The sequence below is a fragment of the Poromitra crassiceps genome (genome assembly GCF_964638095.1).
Source record: "Poromitra crassiceps genome assembly, chromosome: 4".
In the NCBI taxonomy this organism is placed as follows: domain Eukaryota; kingdom Metazoa; phylum Chordata; class Actinopteri; order Beryciformes; family Melamphaidae; genus Poromitra; species Poromitra crassiceps.
Window position 1 is genome coordinate 64,955,225 of NC_139626.1, and position 19,068 is coordinate 64,974,292.

At 45.6% G+C, this 19,068-nt stretch overlaps 1 protein-coding gene across 1 annotated transcript in view; it reads right to left on the minus strand.

Annotated features, from left to right (window-relative positions):
- The window catches only part of LOC310775910 (NACHT, LRR and PYD domains-containing protein 3-like), an 86,652-nt gene that overhangs the window by 37,163 nt on the left and 30,421 nt on the right, over positions 1-19,068 (minus strand). Inside the window, exons 9-12 of the mRNA XM_083636034.1 lie at positions 16,310-18,422; positions 16,042-16,215; positions 1,879-2,049; positions 1,655-1,701 (exon numbers count right to left, since the gene is read on the minus strand). Coding sequence (XP_083492160.1) covers positions 1,655-1,701; positions 1,879-2,049; positions 16,042-16,215; positions 16,310-18,422 — 2,505 coding nt within the window. The remainder of the gene's footprint in view (positions 1-1,654; positions 1,702-1,878; positions 2,050-16,041; positions 16,216-16,309; positions 18,423-19,068) is intronic.

A 19,068-nucleotide genomic window follows, 5' to 3' on the forward strand; every position in this document is an offset into this window, starting at 1 on the left:
GCGAGTGGGCAATAGCTGACTGAATGGCTAGGCAGGCGAGGGAAAGATAATTTCCGTGTTCGCCCTTTGGCGTGATGACGTATAATATCCCCGTCGACAGTGTAGTCTCATTTATCCGTTTGCTAGCTAGCCGCCCTTTTAACGGCACGTCAAATTTAAAAGAACCCGGAAGTGTTAGCTTCCACGTTTTCCGGACTCATTCCTGCGGTACTCTATGTCGCTAGGAGGCTTATGACATCACAGTTGACATCATTAGGGAACAGTGATGTCATCAGTGATGTCACATATTGATGACATCATCAGTCTCTATGACTTCATAGACTTCATCCAGCTACAGTTTGAGATGTAACCCTAAACCTGCTTGGAAAGCCATTGCTCACTAATGATGTAACTCTATTGCAGGGCTTAAAATGCACGGGATTGTGAGAATCTCGCATATTTTTTGTCAATTCCCGCAGATTTGTAATTTATAATGCGGGAGAAGTCGCGCAATTGTTTGCGCACCGATGTTATGTTAGGCCGACGCGACGGAGAACTGGTCGGACACATTTGACGGACTGTTTTGCTGAACGTTGCTCCAGGCGTGTAGCCTCCCCATTCGGCAAGCAGCAAATCGCTTCTTGTGACCAAATATCCCCGCATTCAAAGAACTTCATACTCCCAGAGCTGGCGTAAGTAATCCATATAAAAAACCGTGAAATGAAACGTCCAGATTTTGTGTTGGTCGGTGGCTCCATACAGTGGCTAACGGGGGCGAACGTTAAATTGCAGGGTAAGTCAGTTCCTCGATAAACCATAATATCTGTGTCCTTTCACCTTGATTGAAAAATGCTTCCACATGATTAAAGAAAACGTGTAATATTTTATGTAATACATAAAAACATCAGTCAACATCACATAATGTCTTTTCTTTAATCAGGTGGGAACATTTTCAATAAAGTGGAACGACACAGATAATGGTTTATAGTGGGACAGACTTCCCAAGCCTGCCCATTCCATTCAATAGAACTCGACCCAATGCAACAGCTTTGCCAGTGACAGTAAGAAAGGCAGATGTAACCAAATCTAACTGACATCACTATTGTGAACACAAAACAAAGAACACTTCTGATATAATATGATATGAGTGTTTAGTAGTGTATCACTCAATACAAAAAATAAAGGCTTTAATAGAACCGAAAGCATATGACTGCTTAGTCCAGTGGTTCTCAAATGGGGGTCCAGGGACCCCTAGGGGTCCTTGAGGGGTTTTCAGGGGGTCCCCAGCCAAAAGGGGGGTAATTTATTTTAGCTATAATTCAATTCAGTAACAGAAGGACTATTTTGGTCATGGGTTTTATACACTTTCTGTAATAAAACATCTAAAAGCATCGATCTTATTAAGGGGGACCATGGGACAAAATCCTATCAAATGGGGGTCTGTGGTCTAATTTTTGTCAGTTTAGGGGTCCTTTGTGTGTGTAGTCTGCAGATAAAACACAATGACAAAACAAAAGCCATAATAACTTAGACTCAGGTGTGCATAAACTACAGGCGAACTTCCTTTTTTAAATACAACTAGAACGACCGCAAAGATGTGGTGTAGATGGATTTTCTATCTTTGTAGTTGAATGTGTTTCTTTGTTTTCATGAATCAAACTAAATACACACTTACATTTCCTCAGGCCTGGTTTCAGCCACTGCTCTCCACCATGATCCACCCTGGAGGAATAAACAAAGTCAGACCAGCAGATTATCTTTGATGGACATTTAATATCCTTCAATATGAAGGAGCTCCACTCATGTCCTCCATTAAACATTAAACATTAATCCTCATCTTCTCAATGTGACAGAGAAAATGTGTGTGACTCTCAGCCTTCAGACGTTGGCTCTCCATACCTGAGGGAGTCCAGTCTCCAGTGTGGATCCTCCAGTCCATCAGTGAGCAGTTCTCCTGAGGCTCCTGGATGATTGTAGCTCAGGTCCAGCTCTCTCAGATGGGAGGGGTTGGAGCTCAGAGCTGAGGCCAGAGAAGCACAGCCTTCCTCTGTGAGCAGACAGCCTGACAGCCTACACACACACACACACACACACACACACACACACACACACACACACACACACACACACACACACACACACACACACACACACACACACACACACACACACACACACACACACACACACACACACACACACAGCAAATCATTTTCTTCAGTGATAGTTTGTAGTGTTGGGTGGTAAAACTTGATAATTATCTGTTAAATTTTTCCTTTTTTTCCAAATAAAGGAGAAGTCGGGGGGGAGGGGCACAATAAAATGGGAAGCTCGGACCCTCCACGTGGGTCCGGGGGCATGCTCCCCCGGAAGTTTTTTTTTCTTCTTTCCTCCTTTTTTTCCAATCAATCAATTTAATTGGTGCACTTTGAGAGCAAAATTAAGAGGCTAGATATTTTGAAGAACTACACACATACTCAATACTTGCCTTTTGTAATCCCCGTTTTTATAAACCTTCAAGATCTTCTTACCTTCATGTATTAATATTTAGCGTTTACCTTTTAAGATGAAAGACAGTCAATTAATCAAATGTTTAACATAAAGAACATTTCTTTATTCTCCTCCATCTCTCCCTTCAAACCCATCTCTCTAATAGAGTACCGCAGGAATGAGTCTGGTCATGATGTTTGGTCGCACTGATGGAATAATTCTTATAGGCTAATAGGCTATCAATAAAAAAATAATGATAATACAATTTAAAAAGGCTGCTGAACTGAATCGACACGGTACGTGCAGGCATAGATTTCATTTATAAAAAATAGCCTATTTTGTGGTATTTTGTGGTATTTGCAGTAGTCGCATATCTCCATATTTCATACAAGGACTATGCTGGAAATAATATGAAGTTCAATCACATCATACAGGCCAAAAGCAACACAGTTGCAGCTGCAAAATGCAGGAGTAGCCTAGATATGAATAATCTGTGTGCAGGCGATCCCATATTAAATTGCTTAGATAGTAGTAGGCTATTCTGACATGTATGACCATGTCCAACCCAACGTCAGCCTCAGCTCCATTGCACACACAGCTTTGGAGACGTTTATGTAACCTTTTTACCCCGGTTTAGTGATATTTCTCCATTCACGTTCAGCTGCAATCGATCGACGGGGTCAAACAACATATCTAGGCTACTTGAGAGCACAAAAATTAATATATAAAAACATATTCCAAAATGGTAAGTAGGGCTTAATTTAAATGTAGCCTGCAACAAGTGCAAGGCTTCAGTCCTCGATTAATTCAACAGGAGCCATGTTTTCTTTTTCTTTTGAATGCAATGTATTTTTCATATGGGGACCATATGAATGGCATTGGTGACTCAATTCAGATGTTTTGCTCTCAAGTGGCACATATCTGATATGTGTCATGACGGTGTGAGCAGCAAAAAAGCACATGGATCAGGATATTGTCAGGTCCCATTCAGGCCTCAGTCACATGTGGAAATAAATCAGATATGAATCACACATGGCCCAATGCGATGTGACTGGAATCTAAGCGGACATATCAGATATTTCCTCTCATTGCGAGTCGCACCTGATTGAAAATGTGTGTGTGCGTGCTTCAGCTTCCAGAGGCTGTAGGCTACTCAGCTGTTGACATGTGTGTGTGTCTTCAGCTTCCAGAGGCTGTCGTAGGCTACTCAGCTGTTGACATGTGTGTGTGCGTGCTTTAGCTTCCAGAGGCTGTAGGCTACTCAGCTGTTGACATGTGTGTGTGTGTGTCTTCAGCTTCCAGAGGCTGTAGGCTCAGCTGTTGACATGTGTGTGTGTGTCTTCAGCTTCCAGAGGCTGTAGGCTACTCAGCTGTTGACTGCAGTGTGTTTCGCTCACACGGTAAAATAATGTCCGCACAAGGATTATGCTCCCGGTCAGTTTATTATTAACATTTCTATCAAAGGAGGAGGAGAAAGATACTGTTTACCATGCAGCTCTTTTCATGTGCTTAATATCAGCACGAGGATTTAATATTTGTTTAATATTTCTGGACTTGATGAGTCAGTGGTGCTTGAGAATGAGTTTAGGAAGCATATTGTGTGGTTCCCCTAGAATATCTCTATAATATCTCTATAATATCTCTATATTTCTATAATATTCCTGTAGAGACTTGTGCTGCACCGTCTGGTCTGTGCTACTCAATCATGAGTTTATTCCTCATGTACACATGCAGGTTGTTTCAAGTGAAGCAAGTGTAAACACACATCAGATATGGGTCACTTTTAAAAGTAGTGTAAGCAGAAGGTTAAATAAATCTGATACAGGCAAATAGTTTGATCTGAGCATCAAGACCTGCAGTGTAAATGCAGCCTTAGAGACTGTAGAATTACTATTTTGATCAGTTTCACCGTTTTCTCTTGATCAACAATACAGATAGTTAAGGAACAAAATCATTCTAATAAGAAAACATATTTCCAGATTTGGGTCCGAGATAGACAATCATCATCCAGCCTCATGTCCAGAGTGTGGAGTGAGTGAGTGAGCGGGTGGGGGTGAGAGGGAAAGCGAGCGAGACAAGATTATTATAGCCTATAAACAGTTAATAAATAGTTGATTAATAGTTACATGGCACTTTTACAAACCATTACTGTCCCCGTGCTATTTAATTTCATGAATGGACGTAGTTACGTGGCTGGATTATTTGGAAGAGAGCCAAGTTGGTGAGTAAACAAGTGAAAGTCGAATCGTTTCTTTTCCTCCATCTGCCAGTTTGAAACGTGAAAACACAACAAGAAGATGAGTGCTGCATTAGGGCCTGTGTCCACCTAGCGTCTTTTCCTCAGGTCCAGCGTCTTTTTTCAGTTGTTTCCAATGGGGCGAGAGCGTATGCCGGTGCACACGGACGTCTAGAGAAAGTGCGCTGCACTCAGCGTCTATTTTCAGAGCGCTCTGGCATTTTTGTGCGCCGGCTCCCAGCGCTCCCAGCTGAGAATAATTTAACTTTTCAGAAAGACGCTGGTGTCGGGTGCTCCTTTTCTGGCAACTAATCATATGGAGAAACTATCGCAACAGAGACAGAAAGGCTCAATTGTGGGAGCAGATTGGCTAGACACTTAATATTTCTGGTGAGTGTTGTGCTTACTGCTTTTAATAGCGTAGCCTACCTGTGTTGTTAGCTTGCTAGCGGTCAGCTATCAAGCTACTACCGCACTGAACTAACGTTAGTTTCAGACTGCTTCCTTGTTATATTGTGCACCGAGATCAGCGCTTCCCACCGCACTTCCAGCGTTTAACGTCGGAAAAAGACGCTAGGTGGACAGAGGCCCTTAGGCTATATATTCGAGACATAACTTTTGTGGAGAAAAATTGAAAACTAGTCAGATATGACTTGAATGCCACTTGTAAAATCGTCTTTTCCACCGTTTAACTTTAGTGCAACTATTATTTTGACTGGTGTGGACATCACCCACATGGCTTTTGGACATCGCCACCCCACACTATCGCCTGAATAATGCATAGAAGGTTTTTTAATTACTTTCTGAAATCTATCTCTTGATGTAGTCTACATTGAAAAATGTCATTAAAAGTCTGTTTAGCACAAACACTATTCCTGGCTGCAGTCTGCAGACTAGTGTGCAGCACACTAACGTCTCCACACCCCCCCCCCTCCTCTCTAGTCTCTACACCCCCCCCCTCCTCTCTAGTCTCTACACCCCCCCTCCTCTCTAGTCTCTACACCCCCCCCTCCTCTCTACTCTCTACACCCCCCCCTCCTCTCTAGTCTCTACACCCCCCCTCCTCTATACACCCCCCCTCCTCTCTAGTCTCTACACCCCCCCCTCCTCTCTACTCTCTACACCCCCCCCTCCTCTCTACTCTCTACACCCCCCCTCCTCTCTAGTCTCTACACCCCCCCTCCTCTATACACCCCCCCTCCTCTCTAGTCTCTACACCCCCCCTCCTCTCTAGTCTCTACACCCCCCCCTCTCTACTCTCTACACCGCCCCTCTCTCTCTCTAGTCTCTACACCCCCCCCCCTCCTCTCTACACACCCCCCTCCTCTCTAGTCTCTACACCCCCCCCTCCTCTCTACTCTCTACACCCCCGCCCCACTCTCTAGTCTCTACACCCCCCCCTCTCTACTCTCTACACCCCCCCTCCTCTCTACACCCCCCCTCCTCTCTACTCTCTACACCCCCCTCCTCTCTAGTCTCTACACCCCCCTCCTCTCTAGTCTCTACACCCCCCCTCCTCTCTAGTCTCTACACCCCCCCCCCTCCTCTCTAGTCTCTACACCCCCCCTCCTCTCTAGTCTCTACACCCCCCCCCTCTACTCTCTACACCCCCTCTCTCTCTCTAGTCTCTACACCCCCCCCTCCTCTCTAGTCTCTACACCCCCCCTCTCTTGTCTCTACACCCCCCTCTCTCTCTAGTCTCTACACCCCCCCCTCCTCTCTAGTCTCTACACCCCCCCCCCTCCTCTCTAGTCTCTACACACCCCCCCTCTCTACTCTGTACACCCCCCCTCTCTACTCTCCACACCCCCTCTCTCTCTAGTCTCTACACCCCCCCCCTCTCTAGTCTCTACACCCCCCCTCTCTCTCTCTAGTCTCTACACCTCCCCCCTCTCTCTCTCTAGTCTCTACACCCCCCCCCCACTCTCTAGTCTCTACACCCCCCCTCCTCTCTACTCTCTACACCCCCCCTCCTCTCTAGTCTCTACACCCCCCCCTCCTCTCTAGTCTCTACACCCCCCCTCCTCCTCTCTAGTCTCTACACCCCCCTCCTCTCTAGTCTCTACACTCCCCTCCTCTCTAGTCTCTACACCCCCCCTCCTCTGTAGTCTCTACACCCCCCCCTCCTCTCTAGTCTCTACACCCCCCCTCCTCTCTAGTCTCTACACCCCCCCCCTCCTCTCTATTCTCTACACACCCCCCCTCTCTACTCTCTACACCCCCCCTCTCTACTCTCCACACCCCCCTCTCTCTCTAGTCTCTACACCCCCCCCCCTCTCTAGTCTCTACACCCCCCTCTCTCTCTCTAGTCTCTACACCTCCCCCCTCTCTCTCTCTAGTCTCTACACCCCCCCCCACTCTCTAGTCTCTACACCCCCCCTCCTCTCTACTCTCTACACCCCCCCTCCTCTCTAGTCTCTACACCCCCCCCTCCTCTCTACTCTCTACACCCCCCCCCTCCTCTCTAGTCTCTACACCCCCCCCCCTCCTCTCTAGTCTCTACACCCCCCCTCCTCTCTTGTCTCTACACCCCCCCTCTCTACTCTCTACACCCCCCCCCACCTCTCTACTCTCTACACCCCCCCTCTCTAGTCTCTACACCCCCCCTCCTCTCTAGTCTCTACACCCCCCCTCCTCTCTAGTCTCTACACCCCCCACTCTCTAGTCTCTACACCCCCCCTCCTCCCTACACCCCCCTCTCTAGTCTCTACACCCCCCCTCTCTACTCTCTACACCCCCCCTCCTCTCTAGTCTCTACACCCCCCTCCTCCTCTCTAGTCTCTACACCCCCCCCCCACTCTCTAGTCTCTACACCCCCCCCCTCCTCTCTACTCTCTACACCCCCCCCTCCTCTCTACACCCCCCCCTCCTCTCTAGTCTCTACACCCCCCCTCCTCTCTACACCCCCCCCCCCCTCCTCTCTAGTCTCTACACCCCCCCTCCTCTCTAGTCTCTAGACCCCCCCTCCTCTCTACACCCCCCCTCGTCTCTACTCTCTACACCCCCCCCCCACTCTCTAGTCTCTACACCCCCCCTCCTCTCTACACCCCCCCCTCTACTCTCTACACCCCCCCTCCTCTCTACTCTCTACACCACCCCCTCCTCTCTAGTCTCTACACCCCCCCTCCTCTCTAGTCTCTACACCCCCCCTCCTCTCTAGTCTCTACACCCCCCCCCTCTCTACTCTCTACACCCCCCCTCCTTTCTACTCTCTACACCCCCCCACCTCTCTACTCTCTACACCCCCCCTCCTCTCTACACCCCCACTCTCTAGTCTCTACACCCCCCCCTTCTCTCTAGTCTCTACACCCCCCATCCTCTCTAGTCTCTACACCCCCCCACTCTCTAGTCTCTACACCCCCCCTCCTCTCTACACCCCCCTCTCTAGTCTCTACACCCCCCTCTCTACTCTCTACACCCCCCTCCTCTCTAGTCTCTACACCCCCCCCCTCCTCTCTACACACCCCCCTCCTCTCTAGTCTCTACACCCCCCCTCCTCTCTAGTCTCTACACCCCCCTCCTCTCTACTCTCTACACCCCCCCTCCTCTCTAGTCTCTACACCCCCCACCTCCTCTCTACTCTCTACACCCCCCCTCCTCTCTAGTCTCTACACCCCCCCTCCTCCTCTCTAGTCTCTACACCCCCGCCCCCCACTCTCTAGTCTCTACACCCCCCCCCTGCTCTCTAATCTCTACACACCCCCCCCTCCTCTCTACTCTCTACACCCCCCCCCCTCCTCTCTAGTCTCTACACCCCCCCCTCCTCTCTAGTCTCTACACCCCCCCTCCTCTCTACACCCCCCCCCCCTCGTCTCTACTCTCTACACCCCCCCCCACTCTCTAGTCTCTACACCCCCCCTCCTCTCTACACCCCCCCCTCGTCTCTACTCTCTACACCCCCCCCCACTCTCTAGTCTCTACACCCCCCCTCCTCTCTACACCCCCCCCCTCGTCTCTACTCTCTACACCCCCCCCTCTAGTCTCTACACCCCCCCCTCTAGTCTCTACACCCCCCCCTCTACTCTCTACACCCCCCCCTCCTCTCTAGTCTCTACACGCCCCCCCTCCTCTCTAGTCTCTACACCCCCCTCCTCTCTACACCCCCCCCTCCTCTCTAGTCTCTACACCCCTCCTCCTCTCTAGTCTCTACACCCGCCCCTCCTCTCTAGTCTCTACACCCGCCCCTCCTCTCTAGTCTCTACACCCCCCCTCCTCTCTAGTCTCTACACCCCCCCCCCTCCTCTCTACACCCCCCCTATCTAGTCTCTACACCCCCCCCTCCTCTCTAGTCTCTACACCCCCCCCCCTCCTCTCTAGTCTCTACACACCCTCCCCCCCTCTCTAGTCTCTACACACCCTCCCCCCCTCTCTAGTCTCTAGGCCCCCCCCTCTCTCTCTAATCTCTACACTCCCCCCCCTCCCCCTCTAGTCTCTACACCCCCCCCTCTCCTCTCTAGTCTCTACACCCCCCCCCCCTCCACACACACACACACACACAGACACACACACACACACACACACACTCTCTAGTCTCTACACCAGAGGAGTTATCTCATGTGTGGAAACAACACTGCCTCTTGTCTGGAAGAGTAACTCTGGGAAATACCTGCACCTGATTCAATGGGCATAGTCCACAGTTCATGTTTATATGGCTTTATGGGGTCTGTGGTCCTATTGTGGAGCAGATTAGGGGTCCTTGATATGAAAAGGGTTGAGAATCACTGTTCTATACTGTCCTGTTCTCTTCTCCTCACTTGAAAGAACCAAACACATGCATGGTTAAACAGTAGTAAGGACAATCTTTTCAGATTATGCACAATGTTGTATCAGTTTAAATAGTGGGGGGGGGGGGGGGGGGGGGGGGATGGGGGGCAGAATCTGGATCTTGAGAAGTGGGGGACATGTCTCTCCCCCCCAGTGGGCATTACACCTATGGTTCAACATTACATCACTCCCTTCACTGAATTGTACATTTTATTTCAGTTAAACAGGAGTGCTTTTCCACACACACACACACACACACACACACACACACACACACACACACACACACACACACACACACACACACACACACACACACACACACGTCTTCAGATAGTTGATAGTGACTGAAGACTCATTACATTTCAGTTCTGACTATGTTTTCTTAGTGCTTAGTGCTCACTCTTCTCTTTTTACTTGTCATAGCCTGGGTCACCACTAGATGGCCTCACTAAACTGTTTGATCTGGACCACTTGGTGTCAATATGGATCAAGTGTTCCCACCTGTTTCATTACTTTACTGTGGTCATCTGCCCTCTGTCCTGGATTGATATTAAGTTGCTGCTCTCAGTTGCTCTTTGCTCAGTCTTTCCGTCAGGATTTCACCACTTTGACTTGAGATACCAAGAAAAGATGTTTGTTTTGCTGTTTTGTTCACTGGGATTTTTGAAGCTCAGACTCTTTTTAGTTTAATCTTTGTGTTGAGTTTCTGTCTCTGCACTTCGGTCCACTCAGTCATGTTTACATCACTGTGCTGCCTGCTGGCTTTCTGCTGTGTTCAGATCATACTGGAAGAACAGGCTTTCATTTCATTTTCACTTCTGCTTGTTGTCTCTTTTTATTTATTTCTTCTTTTGTTTTTCATTTTTAGTTTTCTTTAGTTTTATTCTAGCAATAAATAAGTGTGTTTTAAAGTGTTTTAAATCAAAGTTAACATGTGAATCTAAAGTGTCTCTTTTGTCATTCTGAAATTGCATTTATTTTGGTTCTGCCCACTTGTGGTGACATTTTGGTTGACTATTAAGAGATGGCTAGCATTCAATTCAATTGTGCTAACCATGTGCCCTCAAACCATTATACTTGGTGAATTAAGAAATTGAAGTACTGTTGTGTAAAAAAAATATATATATATATATTGAAGGGAAAAAGAACAATTGACTCTCCCTTGTTTTCGTTCTTTTCTAAAGCATTACTTTTTGTTAGAAGGCATTTTGCAAATAGACAGGGAACAACGAAAGATTATGATAAGAAATGGAACAGATTAAGGCCAACCTTAGTGTGATAATAATGATCATCACTATTTTTTGTTTTATTCGTTTAATGTTTGTTATATGTATGTGTATGTGATGACCCAGTGTGGGTCATTGATAGCTAAGTGTGGGTCATCATTGCCGTGATGGTCCACACTGGGGGAGAAACTATATTTATATTGAGTTCTGACATGTGTTTTTCCTCCCTACCCCCGGTGGAGCTGTCACTCCATTCCCCTGTGTTCTTTTGCTACATGCGGCTGGTGATTGGCTGGGAGGCTGATGGGGCTGGCCTTAAAAGGATCCTGGGCCGAGGCCTCTTCACTCTCTTCCTCCTCCCAACCAGGCTGTGTCACGCCAGGAGCTAGCCTATTCACTTTCTGTTGGCCTAGCTGTTAACATTGATCATTGTACTCTTGCTAATTGTTTGCTATAACTGTATGCAGTCTGTATAGCGGCATGTACGGGTATGAAGCCCTGATTTCTCGTTAGTTACATTTTCTCCTGTGTTTTGTTATTAGTTAAGCAGGTAAGATGGATGTTGTTTATTTGGGGGGTTTTGTTTAGAGGCAAGCTTAATAGATTATGTTTGTTATGTTGGGTGGGCTCACCCTGATGCCGCTTTGCAACCCCCCCCCCCCCCCCCACCACCCCCCTTCCCTCCCACGAAGAACCAAACCGGCGCCGAAATGGGAGAGAGCGAACCAAGCAGAAATTTCGCTCGTGATACTTGTACCATGAAGTGACAATAAAGTTAATCTATCTATCTATCTATCTCTCTGTCGCTATTCTTTATTAAACAACCTGTGGACTGCAAACCTTTCGTGGCATGGTCATCCTTGGGAGAGGGGAAAGAGGGGAGTCACTTTTTTTGTGTTATGCTGGGTGTCCCCTAGGCCGGGCATAACAGTGTATATGACGGCACGGTGGCTCAGTGGTTAGCGCTGTTGCCTCACAGCAAGAAGGTCCTGGGTTCGAACCCCGGTCCGTCCCAGGTCCTTTCTGTGTGGAGTTTGCATGTTCTTCCCGTGTTCGTGTGGGTTTTCTCCGGGTGCTCCGGTTTCCTCCCACCACCAGAAGACATGTATGTTAGGGTTAATACTCCTGTCAGTGCCCCTGACCAAGGCACTGGCAAAAGAACTGGAGTTGGTCCCCGGGCGCTGCACTGCGGCTGCCCACTGCTCCTAGTTCTAGGAAGGTTTCTAGTAGAGGATGGGTCAAATACAGAGGATGAATTTCACCATAAGGATAACTTAACTTAAAGGTCCCATACTGTGAAAATCGCTTTTGATTGGGTTTTGTGGTTTGTATAAACTTGGGGGTGTCTGTACAAGTCTGTAAAAGTATGAAATCACTTCCTACAGTCATTCCTCTCCCTCCCCTGCCACAAGATGGAGCCACAGGAGAGGCGAATTAGAGTTCCAGAATTTGCAAGGATTTCATACGTCACATGTCGCCAACCAATAAAAAAATTCACAGGGCCGCCCAGAGCCCGCCCCCTCACAGCCCCGCCCCCGACAGCTGCGTGCAGGAAACTGTTGTGTTCGCGTACAATGGAGGTCGGCATGGAAGGCCTGTCTGGTCTGTTAGCTGCTGTGCTACTGTAGCATGGAAACATGTCCAGAAAACAATGAACTGAACCCATGGGTAAGTAGCCTAAGTGTCACCACTTTGTGGTTGTTCAGTTATATACAGCCAGCTGGGTTTGAAAACATCATGGAAGAGATAGCCTAATGTGAATAGCCTAGTGTGAATGGAGGCTGTTAGCCACAACAACTGTGCCTTATAGGCTAACCTCAGCCAGCCAAAACAAACACCTTGTCCCGGTGGCGTTAGGACACACGTACTGTAATGTTAGGGACTAGTTGCAACAAGCTAATTGAGCTAATGCTAGCGTTAGGCATTAGTTAGCATGCTACCCAAGCAGCTTCTCTGGCTGACTGGACACATGACAACCGATCAGCAACTCTGTAACAAAACTAAAAGGGTAACATTACTTTGGTGACCAGGGACTATTATCAGTACATTTGACTTCTAACACTAACATAATGGAAGATAGCCTACAGTAGTTACTGGCTGATTAGATGCAGCCATTGATAGCTTTTCACTTGTGTGTTTGCAGCTCTGGTAAGCCTGCTAGTTTTGTAAACAGTTGTAGTCACAACCATAAACATGAATGACACTACAAGGAATACTACTTCTCTGGAGGTTATCATGTCCTATTTTCCTTGAGACAGTTGGATACATTTAGAATACATGGTAACTAATTATTGAGGCTGTAGTTAGCAGGTAATGTAGTTTTAGAGTGCACGGATTGAGCCAACTTTCCCCTTTTGTGCCTCTCTAGTAAGCTACAACCAGTCTGACTTCACCTACCAAGAGACCATCCAGGATCCTGCCGTCTGCTTAGCCGACTTTCAGTACGGTATGTTTACCAACACATTTTTATTGTACACACAAAACTTTGTAAATATGACAATTTAATAAATATAGAAATGATGTTATAAAAATAATCTGTACATGAAAATCGCTAATTTGCAACATAATGATGTACACTCTTCCATTTTCCCCCCATTCAGTCATGTCTCCTGAAGCATCAGCAGCGTCGGAGAGCGCAGCTCAGCACCCCAGCACACACCGGCAACCGAGAAATCCTCCAGCTACCTAGCTGACAAAAGATCTGTCTGTAGACTTTGAGAATAGAGTACACATACTGTCAAATATATTTTTGTAATACTTAGTCTCGTATAATTTATGTGATTGATAGCCTACAGCACCACTTTACTGCTACAGTGGAACATTCCTGTGATTTTGCAGCATAGCATGGTCCTGCACAAGCATTTTGTGTGTATTTTCTATAATAAAATAATTAGATTCTGTAAGAAGTCAGTGTTACTGTTTATCTACTTGGATGTGTAATAAAGTACAACACAATTACTTTGCTCAAATGTATTGTCATGTACAGTATCCATGTTGGCCATATTTGTCAAATCAATGCATGCACAGAATACACAACTGCTATACTGTAAGCTAAGCTACACCTAAGCTGTAAGGGTCCATAGTCTGATTTTGTTCATTGCATTCTGAAGTGAACATACACGCCAAGATTATCCTGAACAGGATCATCTGGCTTCTTCAGGATTCATCAGGGTTCTTCTGGCAACCTAAAGGAATGAGAACGGGTAACTTCAGAACAGTACAATGACATTTATTATTTTGCACAGGCAATTTAGAGTAGATGTGAGTAACGTTACTGTACAGACTATTGTAACATACAACAAACTATAAAGGTATCAACTCAAGAAGTAAGAAGTTATACACGGGTTGAATGACCAAGCCTCCGTCATGCAGTTATTGACTTTCAGTTGTAAAACAGATGAGCTAGCTTTATTGCTGAATAACACTGGCATGAATTAGCGTTACAACAGTCATGTCCAAATTAATAGATAGCATAGCATATTATTATTATTAAGCATTATTGTTTACATGTGTCATGTCAATATTTGTATCCCTTGATGAATCTTCACATCAATTTGATGCATTTGAACGTAAATGAACGTTATGCTTATGTCTGCTGTGGAGTAGTAGCTACATCCACACAGCAGGCAAGCTGGCGTTTATTGCTTATTAAAAAGGATCCCCATTATCTGCCGCCTAGACAACAGCTAACTAGTCTTCCTGGGGTCCAAATAGGCTATAGTATAATATAACGCTAGGGATAATGGCCATGACAGACACGGAAATCTGCAAGTTTACTAGCTATGCTAACGTTAGCGACACAAGCCAAAGCTAGATAAAAACACTCCACTTACCGCATCGAAACAGGGTCTGCTCACTATGCCAACAACCCGCAATGCGAATGGGGTCCGCTCAACTGTTCCTTTTCCTCTAAATCCGAATCTGTCAAACGGTCTCACTTCCACACTTTTTTGTGACTCAGCTCAGTGCAGCTAGCTAAAGCTACAGGCAGCATACAGGCACAGACGCGTGATTTCGAATCGCACATAGGTTACGCAAGCACAGACAGTAGTTGCTCTGCTCAGTCAGCGTTTGCTTTGAGTGACAGATCAGGCGGCCAATCAGAGGGGCACCTCACCGGAGCGCCTCATCGGCCAATGAGACCAAGGCCTTTGTAGAAAAAACTGACTATACTGAGCTGCAGAGGGTAAATACAAGAAAAAAATCGAGATGTCTCCAAATCCCAAACAGAATGCATTACCTTATTTTAAAGACCCCTGACAAATGTTTAAAACAGCAGAAATCCACACAATATGGGACCTTTAACTTAACTAACTTAACTTAACTTAACTATGTATATATTTTGTCTGTCCTGTCATTTTTAATGGTGTCCTGTTTTAATTGTGCTCTGTTGTTCAATGGTGTGTTTATTGTATGTTGGTTGGTGGATTGTATTGTTTGTATTATTGAAATCATAATAATAATAAAAAGAGTGATTTTAGGCTAGCATAATGTATATTGTGATAAAACTCTATCACCATATATGGAAATTTGAATCGTGATAACATTTTCATCCATATCACCCAACACTATTAGTTTGATTGTTTACGATTGATGATTTTATACAGGTTTTCTGAGAAAGAGATCCCATCTTTCAGTATAAAATTGTTACATGTTGGATTTTCTCATTGGTACACTGCTCAGAAATGAATTATGATAATGTAGAAACTGTTATTGTCCCCAATATTAACAGTTGACCCAAGCATCGGGTTCGTTTTTTCATTTTAGTTCTTGACTCAAGAAGACTTCATTTGTAAACACATATAAATGTCATTCTTAAAATGAAATAACACCTGTTTGATACTCCCTGGAGTGCACATAAAATATTATTTAGTTGATTTATGTGAAGATGATTCAGTGAAAATGTTTTAATTACCTCTTGATTCGTAATAGAAATATACAAAAAAAAAAAAAATTATCACATAAATACATAAATATCTGATTACTATAATGAGGTGAGGGGTGCCACACAGCCCACCTGCATACGAGAGCACGGGGGAACCAGCGAGGCACAGTAGAAATGAGCGCTGCCAGTTCAGCTAGAAAGGAAAGCGTGAAGCCCACAATATTTATAGTGTATTAAAAAAAAAAAGTACAAATGAAGATATCTGTTTTTGCAGGTGAACTTTTCTATTTCAACAAGAGGCAGTGAGGTGAGAAAATAATGACATGTTCTCTCAGAGAAGAATGTTGGGTTTCACATCACATCAGCAGGAAAATGAGAGTTCAGGTATTTTCTCTGATATTAATGTGCACGTAAAACAGAATTTAAACAGGCTGTTGAATAGTAACAGTGATCCTGACCTGAGAGTCTCCAGTCTACAGTGTGGACTCTGCAGTCCAACAGAGAGCAGCTTCACTGATGCATCTTGCAGGTCATTGTCACTCAGGTCCAGCTCTCTCAGACTAGAGGACTGGGAGCTGAGAACTGAGGCCAGGGCTTCACAGCTTCTCTCTGACAGCTGACAGCCACTCAGCCTAAAGGAGAATTAGTGATGAAAAAACAACATTGAAAATGTTTATTTCCCTCCTCACAACATATATTGAATCTATCCAGTTGGTATGCACTTACCAAGCTTTATTGGAGGCTTTGACCACTGGTAGCAGGATCAGAAGAGCCTCCTCTGAAGCAGAGTATTTCCTCAGGTCAAACACATCCAGGTCTTCTTCTGAAGACAGTAAGATGAAGGCCAGAGCTGACCACTCAGTAGGGGAGAATTTGCCTGTGGAGAGACTTCCAAAACTCATGTGGTCTTGGATCTGCTTCACAAGAGACCGGTCATTCAGCTCATTCAGACAGTGGAACAGATTGATGATTCTCTCTGAAGACGGATTCTCCCTGATCTTTTTCTTGATGTACTGGACTTTATCCTGATTGGTCTGTGAGCTACTTCCTATCTGTGGCAGCAGACCTCGTAGGAGAGTCTGATTGGTCTCCAGTGAAAGACCCAGGAGGAAGCGGAGCAACAAGTCCAGGTGTCCATTTGGACTCTGTGAAGCCTTGTCCACAGCACTCTGGTAGAAGATAGTTTCTGGGTTATTTTCTAACGTGTGCTCGTCTAAAATGGCTCCTGGCTGTTCTGTTTTTTTCTTTCTTCTTTGTTTTTCTTTCTTCAAAAGGGAGAATGGCCATTTACTCATCAACCCTTTGCTGGACATTGATTCAGAATAGTCAGCAGTGTGGGAGGTTGACTGATTTTCGGACTGGTTTTCTGACAGCAGATTGACAGATTTGTCTGTGGAGGTTGACTGATTTTCTGACTGGTTTTCTGACAGCAGATTGACAGATTTGTCTGTGGAGGTTGACTGATTTTCTGACTGCTTTTCTGACAGCAGATTGACAGATTTGTCTGTGGAGGATGACTGGTTTTCTGATGGCAGATTGACAGATTTGTCTGTGGAGGTTGATTGTGGTTCTGACAGCAGATTGATACCAGAGTCGATGAATGAGATGATGACATGAACAGCAGCCAGAAACTCCTGAATGCTCAGATGGACAAAGCAGAAGACCTTGTCCTGGTACAGCCCACACTCCTCTTTAAAGATCTGTGTGAACACTCCTGAGTACACAGAAGCTGCTCTGATATCAATACCACACTCTTTCAGGTCAGCTTCATAGAAGATCAGGTTGCCTTTCTCCAGCTGCTCAAAAGCCAGTTTTCCCAGAGAGAGAATCATGTGTGGATCTGTCTCAGCTCTCTGATCATACTTGATGTTCAGTTTGCACTGAACCACCAGGAAGTGGATGTACATCTCAGTCAGGGTCTTGGGCAGGTCTTCTCTCTCACTGGTTCTCAACACATATTCCAGAACATTGGCAGTGATCCAGCAAAAGAGTGGAATGTGGCACATGATGAGGAGGCTTCGTGAAGCCTTGATGTGGGAGATGATTCTCGTGGCCTGCTGCTCATCTCTGAATTTCTTCTTGAAGTACTCCTCTTTCTGTGGGTCAGTGAAGCCTCTCACCTCGGTCACCACGTCAACACACTCATGAGGGATCTGATTGGCTGCTGCAGGTCGTGTGGTCATCCAGAGGCGAGCAGCGGGAAGCAGTTTCCCCTTGATGAGGTTTGTCAGCAACACGTCCACTGAGGTCGACTCTGTGACATCAGTCACGATCTCGTTGTTCTGGAAGTCTAGAGGAAGTCGACACTCATCCAGACCGTCAAAGATTAACACAACCTGGAACTTGTCAAACCTACAGATTCCTGCTTCTTTGGTCTCAGGAAAAAAGTGATGAAGAAGTTCCACCAAGCTGAACTTTTTCCCTTTCAGCAGATTCAGCTCTCGGAAAGTGAATGGAAATATGAACTCTATATCCTGGTTAGCTTTGTCTTCAGCCCAGTCCAGAGTAAACTTTTGTGTTAAGACTGTTTTCCCAATGCCAGCCACTCCCTTTGTCATCAATGTTCTGGTTGGTTTGTCTCTTCCAGGTAAGGGTTTAAAGATGTCGTCACATTTGATTGTTGTTTCTGGTCTGGCTGGTTTCCTGGATGCTACTTCAATCTGTCTGACCTCATGTTCATCATTGACCTCTCCACTCCCTCCCTCTGTGAGGTAATGCTCTGTGTACATCTGACCCAGAAGTGTTGGGTTTCCTGCTTTAGCAATCCCCTCAAACAAACACTGAAACCTCTCCTTAAGACTGGATTTGTGTTGTTGTTGTGGATGTTGATGTTGAGTTTCTGAAAGAACAAATGAACAATGAGCAGATGTTTCAGTAAACATGAGAAATGTGAACATTTCCTGGTAAATGTGTATCTCCACTCCATGACATCTCTTCAGCTCATCACTGGTGAGTGAACAAACAGGTCCTGACTGTGTGCAGCTCAGTGTGAAAGACAACTGGTGTGGCGCTGTTTTGTTTAATAAGTTTACCAGATTATCCAGAGGGATTTCACTCATTTACTTTTCTATCTTGTAATGAATAGATCTTATTTGGCAAATGTTTATGTTTTCAGCAGTTTGGACATGGTCATGGCTTTTTTAAATTTAAAACTATATTCACTATACGCCGTAAAGTTCAAACATGAAGGTGGCTACTCAGTTTGTTGATCTTGTGTTCTTGTTGGAATGGATTATTTGTCTTATTCCAAACAAATAATGACTCAAATGCATTCATAAAAATAAAATGGGCCTTTACAAGTCAAATGAGATCAAAATAAGCCAAACTCAAATTAAATGTTCTCTATAATAATTTGTTTCTTGTTTCGTTTGTTGCGGTTGAGAACTGTGGCTTGATGGCGTCTTCCAGCTATGGCTTGCATACCTGATTCAAATGAATTAGATGGGGAGGACAAAACTGGCTCTAACAGACATGATTCACTCATT